Source organism: Canis lupus, chromosome 1, assembly GCF_048164855.1.
Source record: "Canis lupus baileyi chromosome 1, mCanLup2.hap1, whole genome shotgun sequence".
In the NCBI taxonomy this organism is placed as follows: domain Eukaryota; kingdom Metazoa; phylum Chordata; class Mammalia; order Carnivora; family Canidae; genus Canis; species Canis lupus.
In genome coordinates this window covers 36,848,288-36,868,385 of record NC_132838.1, presented here as the reverse complement: position 1 = coordinate 36,868,385, position 20,098 = coordinate 36,848,288, and the positions used below count along the sequence as shown (strand labels likewise).

Here is a 20,098-nt window from a genome sequence, read left to right as displayed (position 1 = left end):
TCTCTGAAGTGAAGCAAAACACAACACACTGAAATAATTAATTTATGGATTTTTGTTACTAAAGTGATTATTAAGTTGTATTAAGTTTTAATCAACTTTTATGCAAATGAAAACACTTATAAGTATTTCTGCAAAGAATGCCCCACTAACGATGTCTCCTAAAACTTTTCCAAAATAAGTTTTAGACAGAAATACCTTTAATTGATCAAGCTGAAAAAATAAAAATTTATGATAAAGTTAATAGAATACTGCTTTACCCTCCTAATGCACTGCCACATAAGATGCGGTTTAGGTGCTCGAGCGTGTTATATTTTCTATCATCAGAAAAGTCATATTGTCCTAGAGACAGCTGTTCCAATTACAAATGAGTTTGAGCAGCTAATAGGGCAGCAAAATGCATTCTTGAAATTGGTACTATGAAGGCAGAACGTGGTACTGCGGTGCTGTGTAAATTGCTTTCACATTCCTATTGCAATTCCCCCCCTTCCTTTTTCATCAAATTGTTCCAATTTCTGACAAAGTAATGAGACAGTATGAACATGGTACAAATCAAAACTATGATCAAAAATACAAGAGCCAACTTTTCTTTAAAATACAGCAGCTTATTCAATGGGGTATGTTTAGGATGACGTAGTATCTGAAATTTGCAACTGTCAAACAAGTTGCCTCCTCAAAGTGTACTTAATCCACCTGCTCAAATAAAATTAAGTTCTTCAAGTTTTAACTATAATATATGAAGATTCAAGAAGAGAGGGGATATTTTATGATGCGATTCAGTCTAGTAGTTTCTAAAATATGCCTCAATTTTTTAATTGAAAAACAATTAGCTGTAAAGGGACAGATGATTATTAAGTAATCTACTGAATTATTTTAAACTCTTCTTTTAAATTTACTGAAATTTACACAAGATTAATATATCATTCAATATTAAGACACTCCAAAGTATCACAGAGGTAACAGGTCTTAATGAATGTAGTTTTGCCATATTTTCTCCAGTTTATCAGTCCTTCTCAGAAGATAAGATTTTGTCAAATGCAAAATAAAACATGCACTAAAACAATACTTGTTTCAGATACCCCAAACAAAATTTAATGAAGCAAATCCCTTTAAGAGCTTTCATAATCAGTCACTGAGAGAAGGGATCTTTCCTTGGTAAGAACGCTGAAAGGTTAGTTTTTAGAGCCTGAGAAACAGAATTGTCAGACACCCGAGATCCTCATTTCAATCACTCAGTTACCTTACAGAGCTTCTGATACCGAGGAGAAGAAACTGCCATCCTTTGTAAACGATGTAACAAAACCACAACTTTCTGCAGAGACGTTCTCACCACAGCCATCATTTTAAGTTTACCACACTTCTGGAGACACCTCAGAATTTGCATTATAAATGAAGAGCAATGATCATTTCCTCCCGGTCACTGGACAATGATTTGCCAGTTCTCTGAGCATGCTCGTTTCCAGGAATGCATTTGAAAGATACAGGGGTTTAGGTGCTAGGCAAAAGGAGACTGGTATTCCTTCAACTTCTTCTCAGTTTAAAAAAAAAAAAAAAAAAAAACACACACACACATACAAACGACACAAAGGAAGCCCCCCAGCAGATGCTCACAGCCGGTACTTGCTCAGCACGGCATGGCCAGACAATGAGCAAGTTGTTGAGCCAAACGCCTGCTGCCGGAGAGGAGTGCACTCCGTAGCCAAAAAGGATATTAAGTGAAACATTAAAGCTGCAGATACATGGCAGACATCCCCTGGGAACAAAGATTCAACACATCACCACCACGGTGCATGCCTCAAGACGAGTTTATATTAAGAGATCGAGTGGTGTTCATTCACTCACTCTTAAGAGAGATGCGTTCACTACCAGACTAAATGCAGCTCTGGCTGTGCTCTGTGGGATGAGTGAATAGACATTGTTATAAATCTTGAGAAGAGCAGAAGGGTACCTGGCTTAAATGATATCAGCCCATACATTAAGTGCTAATAAATCACCTCCAGACAGATCTCAGAACAAGTTCCTTAAAACAAAACAAGAAATACCTGCAGGGGGTATGTGGCTTTACCTAGGATACCCTAAAAGCAGCTTCGTCCATGGGCTTTCAGATGCCTGCCTGGGAGAAAAGTCGCAAGAAATCAAATTTCTAATGTTAGGTTGGGACTTCTCTAATTAAACAATGAAGTTAGTAAAATACAAAAATAAAAAAAAAAGTCTGTGACTATTAACATTCCAAATTACCACATTTCCCCTTAGCATCTTCATGATCTCATTTGATTTGCCATAATGCTGTTTTAATTTTATGAGTAAGAAACATAAAATAGGATTATATGATATAAAAACCCAGGACAGAATTTGGGGGTTTTATATGTATGTGTATATGTCAGATGTGTTTTCTACTGTGGCTTGGATACTATTACAAATACCAATTGAGGTAAAGTACTCTAAGGAAATGAGCAAAATAACCCAGAATGATTAAATGACTGGGTCAAAGGGCACAGCCAGAAATAGAAGCCAGACGTTTCTCATTATCAGTGTCCTGCTCAAACTAATAACCCAGGTAAGGCTGCTATTTCTCTACTACTGTCATGATTCTTTAAAAGAAATGCAATACTGAAAGTATTTGTTTCTCTTCTTTTACTTTCTCTTCTCTGTCCTTCATGTTAGTGTGATTGAAAGCCCTATACCAGCTCTCAGAGTTGTGTTTACCAAGCAGTGTTTTTGTATATTTTTCTGCTTCTGCTTATATATTTTTTCACTGTAGGTCTATACTGAGAACCTACACTGCCTCCCTCTGGACAGGCTAGCAACATCAAAATATCTACACAAAGCCAAAATTGGAAGAGGCAGTCAATGATGTAATTAAAAATATTAAAAGGCAAAAACAGAGAAACAAACAGTAGATTCATAATGATGTCAGTTTGGGGATTTGGGGAGTTGGTGAGGGGTATCAATAGCTGCTAAGCTTTATATGGTTTCTTCTAGGGAGGATGAAAATGTTCTATTTGATCATGGTGACTGTTGCTCAACTCTGTGAATACACTAAAAACAACTGAATTGTAGAATTTCAATGGATGGCTTGTGTGGAATGTGAATTACATGTCAATAAAGCTGCAATTTAAAAAATATAGGAAGTTTTCATTCCTGTCCCTGAACCAGCTACATGATGAAGGTAGTACCCGTCAAACACTATGCTGGTTATGGAGCTGAGTACCGGGCATGATCAACAACCATCTAGACAATCAAATGCACCTATGGAATGGGAGGAGGAAAATTAGGCTGAAAGAGAACATGAGAGATGAAAATATAATAATCCCCAAACACATCCTGTGTGAGAGTAGAAACAGCTACCTCTTATAAGACCACCTCAGAAAGGCACAGGGCAGCAGATTTTCATCCAGGAAAGAATCAGATCATGTCAATTACCTGGTTACTGCTAAACTGCAAAACTTGTATTTTGAAATGTAATTAAAATGATAAAATATCCTAGAATGTAGACATGAAAATTCAGAATAAATGCATTTGAACCAACAGATAAATGTACAGAGAAGCCAATAATAGATTTTCATTCAAAAGTGTAAAAAAAAAAAAAAAGTTTCTGCTCTTGAGTCAAATTGTTACCTAAATACAGATCCACAGTGACAACTGCATAGTGAAGCATCTCCTCTTGGATGTTACTCAAATGGCTTAGTTCACTGTAGTCAAAATGAAATTTATCATTCCTTCACACTCCACACTAACTTGCACCACCTCCCTGACTTATTCTTGCCCTATATTCCATCAACCTCTAATCCCAGCTGGCAGTCTTCTTAGTCTCTACCCTTCCCTTGTCTACCCATACTATCAAGTCATCAGGTCTTGTCATTCCCTGTGTGACTGCCTCATTTCTGGTCATTACCTCTCTGACCAGATGGCTGCAAGACTGTCATAGCAGACTGCACACACTACTGTCAGTTTTACCCAGCACAAATTCATTCCTCACAATGCCATCAGCTGGATCCCTATAAAATACAAATCCCATAGCATCACTCTCTTACTCACTATTCTTTAATGATTTCTCCCTGTTGCCATCAGGTTAAAATACAAAATCCTTAGCAAGTCAAACAAGACCCTCTATGATTTGGACCACTCAGAAATTCAGGAGCTTCCCTCTCCAAAGGATTGGGTTTTCTCTTGCCAACTGTGTGGAGGAGTAAAGCCTAACTGCCTTGCAGACAAGCAATGAGACATAAATATGTAAGTCCAAATGATCAACCAACCTTAATAGAAATGGTATGGATCATAGCATACTCCCACCAGTTAATCTTCACTTTCTACTGTGCTTCTAAACTATCCCTTATCAAAACTTACCCAAATTCACCTTAAACTGAATACACAATAGCTTAATAATCTTCATGAAATGGTCCTATGACTCTGCATCCAGTTGTCATAAAGACATGAAGCAAGTACAACCCAGTGTCACATAAGCAGTTCTGCATACACCCCTTGTGCACAGAGCACACATGGGCTGAAATCCTTATTCCACCTCTCTCTCTTTTTTTTTAAGATTTTTATTTATTTATTCATGAGAGACACAGAAAGAGAGAGAGGCAGAGACACAGGCAGAGGGAGAAACGGGCTCCATGCAGGGAGCCCGACGTGGGACTTGATCCGGAGACTCCAGGTTCACACCCTGGGCTGAAGGCGGCGCTAAACCGCTGAGCCACCAGGGCTGCCCCTTATTCCATCTCTTTAGTGCACCCATAAATTCCCCCCACCACCACCACCACCACTACCACGTCACCAGAAAATTTCTTTTATAATTTCAGACACTTTTGTTTATATATTCATTTTCTTCAACAAACATCTTTCCACTCCCAAACAAGTTTGCATTTTAACTATCTGTTCAGTCACACAAATGGAGAAGTCATTAATACAAAAAGTCATAGCATAATTTAAATTCTCTTGTCTCAGGGCGCCTAGATGGCCCAGTCAGTTAAGTGTCTGCCTTTGGCTCAAGTCATGATCTCAGGATCCTGGGAGAGACCTGCATCAAGCTCCCTGCTCAGCAGGGAGTCTGCTTCTCCCTCTCCCTCTGCTCCTCTCTCTGACTAGTATGCTGTCTCTCTCTCTCTCTCTCTCTCTCTCTCAAATAAATACAATCTCTTAAAAAAATTCTCTTGTCTCAGAAATACTCAGCAAAAGGTACTAAGTCTCTAAATGCATCCACCTATAAAGTGCCAAAAATAAAGCCATAGGATTTTTAAAAATAAAACGGAGAGAATGTTTTAAAATGAAGATCATTTTTAAAAGGAGCAAGGCAGTGAAAAATCATGCAAATTACCATAACGGGAAATATTCTAAACAAAAAAAAAAATACATGTGTTTATCTTTAGACAAAGAGACTGAAATAGGCTCTTAATAACTGTACTCTTTAATACTTCTTATGAGCCACAACATTAAATTTCAACAATATTAAACTATTTTTGAGAGGCATTTACTATACATGTCATAATGTGCTTTATTATTTTAGTCAGTAACCTTTCTTTCTTGGTGCCAGTTGCCATAAGACAAGAAATCTTGTGCTTAGTTATTTTTATTTAGAAAGATTTTAAACATCTTCATTTACATTTATTTCTACAGTTTGAGTATTCATTAAATATTAAGAATATATCCCAAGATAAAATGCGCTAGGAGACGTAAACTCTAAAACAGGTCCATGTTTTGCCAATGCTCATCATCTAGGTTCATTTCAAGCCTCTTTTGCTCATTGTCTAAAAACTGCTGCTTCCTTGTCAAGTGCACAACCTGCATATCTTTTGAGTTTAACACCATTACACAAAGTAAGCACCCATGAACATTTATAGGTCAGGCTTCCAATTGTCTAAATCATAAAAAATAATACATTCTAGCATCAGCACACATTTGGATCCCTCTTAAACCCCCTGAAAATGAGGTAATAGCTAAATCTTTTTTCAAATAACATGGATAGTGGCGTCCTGAAATTCTAGATGGTGACACAAAAGAACATATTTAACCTTGACACTTGCTGAGCCACCCTCATTACTAAGTCACAAATGTATAATGCAATGAATACAAAATAAGAAGTAATATAAGTAAACATAGGTTTCCGGTAAATTAGTCTTGAGAACTCCACCATAAAACACCCTAACAGTCCTTATGCATGGGAACAAGTTAAAGTAGGCCCATTCCCCAAAAGGTCCTTTTAAAAAAAATGTTTATTCTTTTTAGTGTAAACAATTTCAAACTTAGGGAAAATGTGTAAGAATAAGAATAGTTCTAAGAAGGCTATCCAGATCCACGTATTTGTGAACATTCTGAGTTTCAAGGGAAAAGAATTCTAAGAAAAGACTCAGAAAGGTCATCATGCTGAATTTCATAATGGTGAAGTCGGGGTCCATGGGCCACAGTCAGTATTTACCTAGAATGTGCACATTCTACAGTACCTAGAATACCGTAATCTCTACCCATGAGAAGTCATGTGATCAGCTGGGACCAGAGGAGACATGCCCCAGATGATACTGGTTCACAAGTTCACAGGCATATCAGGAATAATGATGGTCAAAATGATGTGAGGATGATATGGCATACAGAAGTAAGCAGATGTGAAACTGTAGTAGGCAAGGGAACTTCTCTATTAAAATTGGTTTGTTTGGGTTTTTTAAAGATTTTATTTATTTATGAGAGACACGGAAAGAGAGGCAGAGACAGAGGCAAAGGGAGAAGCAGGCTCCCTGCAGGGAGCCTGATGTGGGGCTCACTCCCAGGACCCTGAGATCACGATCTGAGCCAAAGGCAGATGCTCAACCACTGCGACCCCCAGGCGTCCCTCCATTAAAATCAGTTTTAAAACCAAGTTCTGAAGGAGATGGTCTGCAACTGGCAAGAGTAGGTCATTCAACACAAATATGGTAAATTCAAGGTCACTGAAGCAGTTGTACTTGGGGCAGAGAAAGATACAGACATGCTATGTGACATTCCTCAACAATTTTTTGTAAAGGGAAGATTCTGTGTTAGCACATTTTGGGAGGAGAGAACTTTGAACCTCAGACTGCATATACAATCATAGCCATCAAGCTAAAGACATAAAAGTAATACCTCCAAAGCCTAATGTTTGCAGTTGTAAATTAAGCCACAGAGCCTTTACAGCTTTATATTAAGTATGTTGTAATAAATGGAGAGAGAAACTACATATTAAAAAGAAATGCCCTTATAATTTAGGATTCAATAAGGCAAAGTGAAACACGGTTTAAAATGACAAAAACAGAACAGCTATAAACCTATGAGTCTAAATAAACAATTATTACTTCCATAAAACAAGGTGTTTTTTCTCTATTATTAAGTATAATATTTTAGAGATCTGATTTCCAGAAACCAATGATTCACACGGGAGCGTGGATCTCAGAATTAGGTAACTACCTCCCCCTTCCGCAGTAATGTTTGCATGTAGCTGGGTCAAACAACACAGGGAAAATAAAAATGCCGGGTGCAGGTTCCCATGCACTTGCCTGCATCTGCTGTGTGAGCTCCCTGGCCAACAGAGTGTCCTGAAGAGCATTCTCCCGCTGAGAGGCATCCGCAAGCACGTTAACTGTGGTTTCTGCTTCTTGTATCCACTTTAGGAAGTTCTCCAGGTCCCGACGAGAGGCCTGCACTGCCCTCAACTCTGCTTCCAAGGCACACTGTCTGTCAGTAATGCTGCAAGTCAAAGGATGACATTACTTACAGTGTGACAGTCCACATCATGCACACCCTAAAAAACAAATTAACAGCCAGCCTCCAAGGAACCTTTATTTGTTTAAGTACCTAATGTAACTCAGACATTTATTTCTATGGGTGTCTGGAATCATCCTTAATGGAAGGAGTAATGTAAATAGGGAGAAGAGGGAGAGGGAGAGAGACATATAAATATTAACAAAATCACATCCATATCATAAAATAATTATGACTCCATTTTGCAACTCCTAATTGTATATTAAGTTATCCTCCAATGTTTTCCTTTGATACCTTGGTATTATGCCTGACAGAGGAAATATCAATAAATATTCATGCAATAAGTGACTAAATGAGTTCTAAGAAGCAGTAACATCAGAATACTTAAGTAAAAGGAAAATAATTTAAAGGGCTTAGTTTACGTATTTTAAAACAACTCAGGTCAATACAAATTGGTTCTTTAAGCTCATTTAATAATATTATATTTGGAAAATCAAGCTTTTATAAACCCTTCAGTAAATCTACATCAAAATTAATACACAGAAATGTAGAGTTGCATGATTTAAGGATTTTCAAACCAGTAAATCCAATCTTTAAATTTTTATAAACCTCAAGCTTCTTAAGAAGAAAACAAACAATTTTAGGGGCACCTGGGTAGCTCAGTCAGTTAAGCATCTGACTCTTGGCTTTTAGCTCATGATCTAAGGGTCATTAGATCAAGTCCCACACAGGGCTCTGTGCTGGGCATGGAGCCTGTTTAAGATTCTCTCTTTCTCTCTCCTTCTACCCCTCTTTATGCCACTCACTCTCTCAAAAATAAATAAATAAATAAATAAATAAATAAATAAATAAATAAATAAATAAATAAATAAATAAAATGGATACTAGCAATTACACCCTATGGGTTTAAACCCAAAGGAACTGAATACATATCTACACAAAAATTTGTATACAAATTTTCATATAACATCATTATTTATTATAGCCAAATAACAGAATCAACCCAAATGTCCATTGATAAAGAAATAGATAAAATGTAGTATACTCATATATGAATTATTCAACCATAAAAAGGATTGAAATGCTAATACTTGTCCTAACATGTATGAACCTTGAAATATCAAGTGAGAGAAGCCAGACACAAAAAGCCACATTTTGTGTGATTCCCTTCATATTATAAGAAATGTCTACACAGAGAGAAAAAGAGATTAGCTGTTGTCTAAGACTGGAGTGGAAGGCAACAGAACTGACTGCTAATTGGGTATTTGGTTTCTTTTGGTGTGATAGAATTTTTTGAAATTAAGAGCACTGTGGGGATCCTTGGGTGGCGCAGCAGTTTGACGCCTGCCTTTGGCCCAGGGCGCGATCCTGGAGATGTGGGATCGAATCCCACGTCAGGCTCCCGGTGCATGGAGCCTGCTTCTCCCTCTGCCTATGTCTCTGCCTCTCTCTCTCTCTCTCTCTCTCTGTGTGACTATCATAAATAAATTTAAAAAAAAATTTTAAAAAAAAGAGCACTGTGATGGTTGCACAACATAGTGAATAATACTAAAAACCTCTAAGATGTACACTTTAAAAGGGTTAATTTCATAGTAATATGAACTATATCACAATAAAAAGTCAGCATGTGTAATATGATCTCACATATATATGTTCTATCTCATCCACTCATCTATCCATACAACATGCATCTATCTACCTGTCCTATATACAGTATTATCTGTGTACATATAGATAAAAGGATAAATGTCCAGAATGTTAATATTAAAAATTATTTCTAGGTGCTGGGATTTAAGGTGGTTTACTTTCCTATTTGTACTTTTCCTGTATTCTATGAATTTATAATGAACAAGTATCTTCTACACACATCAATAAACAAATTCTTTAAATAAACGGGTAAGAGATTTAAACAGAGATCATCATAGAAGATATATGGATGGCAAATAAGCACAGGAAAAGATACTTGGCATCATTAATCATCAGAGAAATGTAAATTCAAACTACAATAAGATATCACTACCTATTAAACTGGCTTTAAGAAAATGAATATACCAAGTGCTAGTGACAATGCAGAGTAACTGCCAACTCTCATACATTGCAAGTGGGAGTATAAAATGGTACTGCCACTGAAAAACAGTTTGGCAGATTTTTTAAATAAAGTTAACCATGTACTCAAGAACAATCCAACAATCAATCCTATTCCTAAGTATTTACTCAAAAGAAATGAAAATATATACCCACACAAAACCTATACGCAAATCTTTATTCATAATGGCCCCACACAGGCAATAACCCAAATGTCATCAAGTAGAAAACAGATAAACTATGGTATATGCATACAATGAAATACTACTCTAAATACTGATAGATTCAACAACATGGATGAAATCTCAAATGCATTATGCTAGGTGAAAAATGCCAGACACAAAAGCTCTATGTTTCTACTCATAAGCCATTCTAGAAAATCATCAACCTCATCTGAGCATTTACCTACTAAGAAACCTCCAATAGTGTTTGGCTGCCTGCAGAATAAACCCAAATGCTTTTCCTGAAACTCAATGTCCTCCATAATTTATCGTTAATTCACTTTTCTAGCTTATCCCCCAGTTCTCGCCAATGCTCTGGTCAGATCCGGATACTATACTCTTTTTTTTCTCTAGGATATTCTTAATCCTGTGCTTACCCCAAAACTTCGCATACACATCAAAATGTCCTTCTGACACCTCCACTTACCTAAATCCCACTGATCCTTAAGGTTAAGGTCTACCTTCTTTAGAACATCCAGACCAATTAGATTTCCTTGCTCTGAGATTATAAAAGGTCATTACTCCTACTTATACAGAAATTTATCACATGTATCCTGGAAAAGCCTCTGGATTGTGATCTAGTTTCATGCTTTGAATGAATTTCAAATACTTTCAAATGAATTTAATACTTTGACAGCATTACATAGGTTTGTTTTTTGTTCTCCTGTTTTATAGACTTACTATGGGCAGAAACAGTCTTATGTATCTCCATATTTCTCAGAGTCCTTATTACAGTATTTTAATAAGTACTTATAGAATAATGACAGTCTATAATGTATTTAAACTTACCTCCCAATCACCAGTTTTCAAGAAGCTACTAAGAGAAGGCCTCCACAAAAATCAGTTTGTAAATCAAAAGAGAAAAAAAAGATAGGAAAAGCATAAAAACAAAAGATCTGAGGGAGAGAGAGAGACAGAGAGAGAGAGAGACAGAGAATGCGAGAGAGCGCAAACAGGCTTTTGTGCTAATGGTGAAAAGAGATCTCAGAAGGGACAGTGATGAACTGGGCCAGATGAGGACTGTCATCACCATTCCAACTGCTATGATTTCTTATTTTAACTTGACAAAACCTTGACAAAACCAATGAAGGATACACTCTGACAAAACAAGGAAATAACCCAAAAGAGAAAAGAAACACACACACACACACACAAACCCACACATGAAATCCAGGAAATAGGGATTCCAAAATAGGAGAAAAGCACAGAAAATCTCTAGGATTATGGTTCTGCAGCAGGCCTAGAAAGTATGTCTACAAAAAAAAAAAAAAGAAAGAAAGAAAGAAAGAAAGAAAGAAAGTATGTCTACAGAAGAAATGTCTCTAAGAAAAGATATTAGAAGTGATAGACTGCTTACTATGATTGACTTTGTGGGAAATTGTACTGTCAGATCATTGGAAAATGAGGGAAGAATTCATAATAGGTGCAAAGAAATCTAAGCACATGAAAGCAAGGCAATTATTAATTTCAGGTGAAAAAAACAGAGAGGAAGCAAAATTAGAGTAAACTTTAGCGCCTGGCTGTTAATAATGTTTAGACACACCTAACAATGTCAACACTGAATATCTGTTTATTTAAAAATTCAGCAATGAGTTTATACAGCCACTGTGGAAAACAATATGGTGATCCCTCAAAAATTTAAAAATAGAATTAACATATGATCCACTTTTGGGTATACACCCCAAAAAACTAAAAACAGGATCTTGAAAAGATATCTATATGCCCACATTCATAGCAGCATTATTCATAACAAGGAAAACATGGAAGCAACCCAAGTGTGCATCAACAAATGTATGGATATGCCAAATGTAATACACATACAATGGAATATTATTCAGCCTTAAAGAGGAAAGAAATTCTGACATTTGTTATAACATGGAGGAACCCTGAGCACATTATACTAGGTGAAATAAGCTAGTCACAAAAATACAAATACTGGATGATTCCACTTATATGAGGTACTCAGAGTAGTCAAATTCATAAAGACAAAGATAAGAATGGTGGTTGCCAGGGATGGGAAAAAGAAAGAATAGCGAGTTATTGTCTAATGAGACAAGAGTTTTTGTTCTGCAAAATGAAAAGAATCATGGGAATGGATGGTGGTGATGGTTGCACAACAGCATGAATATTTACTACCATTGAACTGTATACTTAAAAATGGTTAAGAAGGTAAATTTTATGTTATGTGTATTTTATCACAATAAAAAGTGAAAAAATTAAATGATGAGGAAGGGAAAACATGAGAAACTATACTTTATATATTTAGTAGAACAGGATACCAAATAAGTCTAATACTGATGTACTAGAAGGTAATGGTGTATGCATTTTATTTAGAATATAGAAATGTATAAATGATATACAGAAAAGCCAAAAGAAGAAAAAGCAGTTGCCCCCAGAGAATTGGACAGTGGTGAGTAGTGAGAGAACTGCCGTATTTTGTAATAAACCTTCTAATTTTTTAAATCATACGTATGTATTTCTTTACTTTCTAAAATTTAGACGTTACCCACTAGAATTTGGGTGGTTGTTGGTGGTGCTGGTGTTTTATTTTCCACCTAACCCCAGCCACATTTTTAATTTTTAAAACAATAATAAAAAGACATTAAGAATATCCAAAAAAAGGGTGTTCCCAAAAGGTACTGAAAAAGCAAAAAAATTAAAGGAGTACACACATGCAATTAATCGATCATGAACAGGCAGGCAATTCTTAACACTCACATAAAACTAATGACTATAAAATTTGATAAAGTCAAACACTTTAATTTTACAGAATATCACTTATTTTTAAGACTATTCATGTGAATAAAATAGGTTATGTGGCAAACAGCTAATGTAAAAGCAGATCATTATAGATTAGCTCTATTAAACCTTTAAGAATGCCCAGACTAGAAGAAAAGGATGCAATGTCTGAGAATTCTATGGGGTTATTTATTTACCTATAAAAATGAAGCAATTACTAATCCTCAGTCCAGAGTTTTACTTTTTACTTCTTTTATCTTAAATATCCTTCTACCCCATCTCCCCATTCCCACTAACCTTCCCCTTCTGACCTAATCAATTTCTACTTCCCCTCCAGAACTCAGTGCAGACACCTTCTATGGCACCTCACCCCACACATCACATGACATCCCTTAACCTGGCTATCATGCCATGCTGCTGTGACAATCACCACAAACACAGTAGCTTAGAGCACCTGAAGGTTGTTATCATTTCATAGTTCTGTCAGTTAGTTTCTGAAATGGGGCTCACTGAACTAAAATCAAGTTGTCAGCAGGGCTGTGTCCCTTTGTGGAAGCTCTAGAGACAGTATTTTTTCCTCGTCATTTCCAGCTTCTGGCTGGAGGTCACTCATATTCCTTGGCTCCTGACTTCTGCCATCTTTACTTTTAAAGATGCATGTGATAGAACTAGGCCCACTCAGATGATCCAAGACAGACTCCCTACCTTTGGAATGGTAGGTGGGATGTGGGAGTCCATATCCCACCTCATATCTCTAATCATGACTGTAAGTGACTATTTTGTTGTCTGTTTAAAGCTTCTGTATCATCAGTGTCCCTGGTATCCCCAGGCCCCACACACAGTAGCAACTCAAGTATGTACTAAATAAACTAATACAAAAATAGGAATAGCACCTTCCTTCCTGCAATAATTTAAGGAAAAAATGAGGTATACATACATAAATGTATCAAGATGTAGTAAATACCCAAGAAATAATATTTTCCCTAATCTGTACATTAATTGAGTGAAATACTGGGAAATTCATTTTGCTTAGAGCGTGCAAATGTGCAGCTTAATAATAAAGATCTTGGAGATTTTTTTCAAGGTCACATATATCTGGGTGTCAGATATTTTTTATCATGAATGTAATCAGTTTTTAAAAATAATAACCAGGATCCCTGGGTGGCGCAGCGGTTTAGCGCCTGCCTTTGGCCCAGGGCGCGATCCTGGAGACCCAGGATCAAATCCCACGTCGGGCTCCCGGTGCATGGAGCCTGCTTCTCCCTCTGCCTATGTCTCCGCCTCTCTCTCTCCCTCAATGTATGACTATCATAAATAAATAAAAAAAATAAAAAAAAAGAAATGTAAAATTTCTTAAAAAATAAAAATAAAAAAATAAAAATAAAAATAATAACCATCCTAGAAACTAAGCACTATTTATAGCAGCCCAAACTGTCTTCATATTATTGTAATAAATAAATATTTTAAAACCTTTTAATAATAATGTATATTAATTTATAGGCTGATTTTTTCATGTAATTTCATATGTAATGTCAGTAGAATATAGCTCAGAGTAACCTCTGAGTAACCATACTACCTATGTTAGTCTTCTTAAAATTAGATCCAATGCCAGAGCATGGTATATTAGACACTGCAAGAAACTTTTATCCATTTCCAAGGAACTTCACATGATTTATCATACTACCGTAAGGCCAAAAATAATTGGTAAAACGAGAGGTTCAGGAATGTGTATGCACAGTTTATCGCAAAGGCTAATAAATTACCTTTAATGCCATTTGTGCATTGCTCTCAGAAGAAAACGACCTACTTCTACCACCCCTGCCATTTACTAGCTATATGGCTTAGGATAAATCCTTCAAATCTCCAATTTGTTTTTTCCATCCTTAAAATAAGCTGCTTAGACTAAATGAGTAAAGGACCCATATCAGAGTCTCCAAGGGTCCTTTTAAATAAAACTACATAATCCATCACAGAGATTATAAAACCTGCTAGAAGAGATCCCTCCAATATCACCCCCGTCCCTATCTTCAAATTCAGCTTCATATAACTGCATATAAATGAAATGTTACCGATAGGGAAAGATGAGTGTTGTGCAGGCAGCAAAAAGGTTGGGAAATTCCTAAGATCCATATGCAAGTTCCTAAGAACACATCCAGCAGTGAACTCCCATTTGTCTCCAACTCTCAGGGAAGAGTTTATATTTGGCAGTTCAGGCTGCTACATCTCAAGATCAGAAGAACCAAAGGAGGTTCTAAGAAATTGAGAATATAGGAGAAGGAGCACTGTCACAGAAAAAAAAAAAAAAAAAGATTTCAAGTTTAGAGAATTGTGGCTACTAGACAGAAGATTTGTTTAAAATCTTTTTTAGCCTATAAATCATAAAGAGTAAGGATAGCCTGGAAGCCTAAAAGATAACAATATCTGAAGTATAGAAGGGCAACTTTAGCAGAAACAAGAGTTTTTACTTCAAACAGGAGTAATAGACTATAGAATTCTTTGGGACAGGAAATGGTGCACACTGAAAATATAAATAACTTCTCACAAAAGATTTGAGGAATCCATGGGCGACAAATTTATAATAGTTTATATTAAAGGGAACTGGGATTTTTTAAATGTAAACTCTTAGCTATAAAGCAGCTGATATTCTACAAATAACTTATAGTTATTTTGTAGCATAAGAAAACATGGCCATCCACATAACTGACTTTTTAATGGCATTTTAAAGATGTCATATAGTACTTGGTATGTTAAGCTATAAGATATATTAATCAAATGTGCATGTGCTTATTATAATTGGTTAAGAGTGAACATAAATAGATATGCCTTTTTTATTATTCTAATGGAAAACCCACAGTTATGTGTTGCTAAATCTTGGTATACTTAAAAGGTGACCTTTACAGTTACATGAGATTTAAATATATTTATCTCTTTTGAGAGGAAAATAGTGGCATCAAAAATTGAGCAGCATATAGAAAACTTACAGTGAAACAATTCTTTAAGTTTTTCAATGGATACTTTCACAAGGTAATTTTAAAGTTCTTTGGTCAATAAAATAACATTTAGCTAAAAATATATATATTAAAGCACACTTTGGGGAAATGCAGTTGATTTAATGAAGAATTAGTCCCTGCAACTATACCCCACAATCTATGATCTTTTGGTGACCAGTCTTTGTTACACAGAGATCGGGTCAAACACCTTCCTCTCTCCCTTGCTCCCAATCTTCCATCTGCAATCTTTGTACGTGCCTCTGAGTAAACGAGCATTGCTAAAGAACACTGTCACAGGGCTATCTTCTCTTTACATTTATTATTATAAACCACAATTAGGAAGTCATCACTGCCTAGCAAAACTAAAGATCCCCCAGGAAGCTCTCTGCCCTGCCCACCGGGATTCTGATGTTATCTGTGATCCTACTCAAATTTCTCTAGGCCAGCCCCACCTCCAGCCTCACTGACCCCATATTCATGGAGCCTAAAGAGAGCAGACTCACTGCAGAGAATCTTCCATCTTCCTACCACATAGTGATTAATGATGTATAAGACATTCCTTATAGCACAAAATTATATTGTCTCATTTCCTCTACACTATTTCAACATATTAACTAAGTGTGTATATGTGTATGCATGTATGTGAGTATATGGGTATATATACATAGGCACTCTGGGCTAAACATTTCAGATCCAAATCAGGCATCCACACGTGAAAAGTTACTTTGAGCACTTTTCAACTTTCACTACACCTCAATTGACACTAAAAATTTTGTTAATTATCATTAAGAGATACAAGGGGGGAAACATTTCACAGATGAGAAACAGGAGTGGTCAATGTATATCAGTTAGTTACAAATGTTAGAGATGGGACTTTTGTTGGCAGAATCTGACATAGTGGGAGCTAGTTGTTTTACAGAATTAAGAATTTTCTGTATAATAAAGATTATTATAAATGTATTGGTATGACATATTACACCCAAGCAGGATCTGAGGCAGCAAAAACATTAATATTTCTACAGCTAGGAACAAGGCTATTTATACTAAGCAGGATAAATAAAGACTATGATAAACGTCCTCATGTCAATTCAAAGCTTTCTGTTATCAGAGCATATTGGTTTTTGGCATCAGAGATAAGGGAATGAGGCCCTGTAACTGTGAATAGCCAAATTACTTAGGCCAATTGCAATTCATACAAAACATTTCCTTTGAAAGCTGATATTAAACTTCACACATTATGCCTCAATGACAGTTTTCCATGAGCAAGTATAATAACCCTTCGCCACCACCACCCCGAATTTGGCTGACAATGACGCATATACAGAACACAGCTAGAAGATAAGACAGCCCTCATATAAGTCCTTTCAGAGACCACTGCAGAGGGCACAGTGGTCACATATTGGAGAATGTTACATTATTCATAGTAGAGGCCCCCATATCTGTAATCAGATCTGGTTTCTAAACTCGACATAGATAACAAACAGTAAGTAGAATGACAGACAGATCTGAGAGGCGGGTACACAGAACAGTCACCAGCAATAGCTGACATTCTGATAACAAAGGAAGAAAACAAAATTATTTTTAAAGAATGTAAGAGCCTGACTGCACAGTCAAAAAGGTTTGGATATCAGTCTCAGCTTTGCTCTTATGAGCTGTGTGATCTCGGGTACTCCTTAATTTTCCTCTGCTTCAGTTTATTCACTGACACAGTGCTGATGAAAATGCTGCCTGTCTCTTATGGTTTGAGGATTAAATAAAATAAAGCATGTGAAGAGATTAGCACAGAGTCTGACAATGGGAAGACACCCAATAAAATCCATACCCTAAAAATAAAGCAGAAAATCTCCAAAGCATAACAGCCTGAATAAATTTACTACCAATTCTTCAGAACTCAGAGCAGTAAGAGCATTATCATAACTTAGTATAGGAAAAAATCATCTTGGTTATGCTACGTGACTTTGAACATGTCATTCACCTTCTCTGAGCCCAGGAGCATTAATTACATTTAGACCACGCATTCTCAATGGAGGTGAGAAGTGGTTCTTTGGTGGAGCAAGTTGGGGAGAGGTGTGGAAAAATCTACTCTTTCTATGTATAAAGCACAACTATAAAGTACAGAAACAGATACACAGTATATCCATGGTATAAACATTTCATGGGAGTGGGGATCTAACAAGGCTCTTTGGGGATTGATAATGTAAAAATGTTGAGAAACACTGCCTTAAATGCACTGTAAGACTATGTAAAGCTCTTAGAGTTCCTTAATTCTATCCTCACAACAATAAAGCCAAAATTTTTTTTAAATGTTACTCATAGGTTCATATATTTTGTTTAAGGCAAGGAAAGATTTGTATATTCTAGAAAAGTCTCCAATTTAAAGAGTTATAAATTGTAAACATCACTGTTAAAAAGACAAAATCCTCACAATACATAGAAACCCCAGCTGTCACTCATGAAAAGGATCATGTGAGCCACAGTTTTGCTTTATTTTCCTTGCTTTATAGATAGTAATATACCTAAATCATGTCTAAATATTAATGTTGATGTATTTCCCCAAAAAATGCAGTAAGAAAACAGAATAAGCACAACAACTTGTAACTACCATAAAAATGGAACACTGTGCTTGTCTTAGCTCTGATAAATGAAAGATCACCTTGGAATATAATTCATTTTTAATTGCCTCTTCCATCTAATCTAACTACTGCTGTAGGCTGTCTTAAAATATTTACAAAGTAAAAGCAAAAAAAGAATTGAGGTGCTAAAATAAAGCAGCTTCACATTCCTAAGTGATCAGTTCTTCTGGTATCGTTTACAACAAAAACAAAGCCATAATTCTTACATACAGATTTTTGGAAATACGCAGTTAAAGTATACTTAAGAACTATCTTAGTATGAAATCTGTATTTCTTAATTGATATATAACTGACATATAACATTGTATTAGTTTTAGGTGTAGAACAGAATGATTTAAGTATGTGTATATATTGCAAAATGATTAAGAAAATAAGTTTAGTTATTATCTATCAACCACAATGGTTACACTTTTTTTTTTTCTTGTGAGGTTTTCTTTCTTTAAGATCTACTAGGTAACATTCAAATATCCAATACAGTCTTGTTAACTATGGTCACCATGCTGTATGTTACAACCCTAGGACTTATTTATCCTGTAACAGGAAGTTTAAACTTTAAAGCCATTTTTAATTCACCTTCTTACCTGCCTTAGTTTTGGGATCCTTACTATATCCAAGTAACCTGTTACAACAAAGGAAAACCATAATACTAACATGCTAGAAAGAGCAGTATTATAGCTATTTTCTGTTTCAACTACTTTGAAGTTTTGAATTTGCTACCCTAGTCTTATTTCCTCCCGAATCCTAGGTATATGTAACAGCATGTATATACACATATTTATATATATTCACATTCATATGCTGCCTCGTAATTCTTCCAAACATCTACTTTATAGACTCTAACTAAAAATGACATCCTAAAAACGTATAAAAGACCTCCAAGTCAAACTGTGATTAAATGCTTGGCCATACTTTAATTCTAGTAACATGTATCATAAAGTATTCTAGTATTATCCATTTTATTCACTGCAAAATAAATGTGTTTTGATACAAATTAGCTTTCAGGTAGTTACATCTGAATATATAATGGTGCGTGTGAAACCATAATTTCATTAGACACACGCATTCCCCATACTATGCAGGAAGTAAACGCTGTTTCCTGATGATGAATATAAATATTCTATCTTAAAGAGATGCTAACCACTGCTGATAGTTCCTTAGACCCTAGGTGTTCAAGTGACAGAAAAATCTCTCTTATAAACACTTATATTCTATTCTATTCTTATTCTATTTTAGACTGTTCCAAATATACTGACTAGACAGGGTAATCGAAAGAAAACAAATTAGTTGAAGCCCTAAATATATGCAGTATATTTCAGAAGTCTGATGTTGGATCCATGTGTTCTCAGCTTCAACTAAGGATGACCTGGCCAAACAGCACACTATTTTAGTTATACTTAGGGATAATATTACCCTAATATTATCTGTAAATACCTAACCAGTCCTTACCCTCAGATTACTACAGGATGCCTTCTAGGTAATGCTGGGAGGTAGAGAAAAACCAGAACACATAAAATTATCTTTGTCAAGATTTAGACTCATTCAAGGAAAAACTCCATTGTAGAAATTCAAGTAGATAATGTACAAATACACCTTCTGTACTAAGTGTGATAATACTAACCTAGCACAGTACAAAAATTTTTTAAAAACCAATATAATAAGATGTACTTTTAGTAGTCCCATATTTGGCCAGTTTCCATGAGAAAGCCAAAGCAATCAAATTCTT

At 35.8% G+C, this 20,098-nt stretch overlaps 1 protein-coding gene across 12 annotated transcripts in view; it reads right to left on the bottom strand.

Annotated features, from left to right (window-relative positions):
- UTRN (utrophin) overlaps positions 1-20,098 on the bottom strand; it is a 497,949-nt gene that overhangs the window by 224,730 nt on the left and 253,121 nt on the right. For 10 of the 12 annotated variants that reach the window (XM_072826596.1, XM_072826601.1, XM_072826576.1 and 7 more), the window contains one exon: positions 7,503-7,692. In XM_072826596.1, coding sequence (XP_072682697.1) covers positions 7,503-7,692 — 190 coding nt within the window. Of the gene's footprint in view, positions 1-1,237; positions 1,524-7,502; positions 7,693-20,098 lie in introns of those variants that run through there. The other 2 variants (XM_072826603.1, XM_072826604.1) reach the window with 2 other exon arrangements.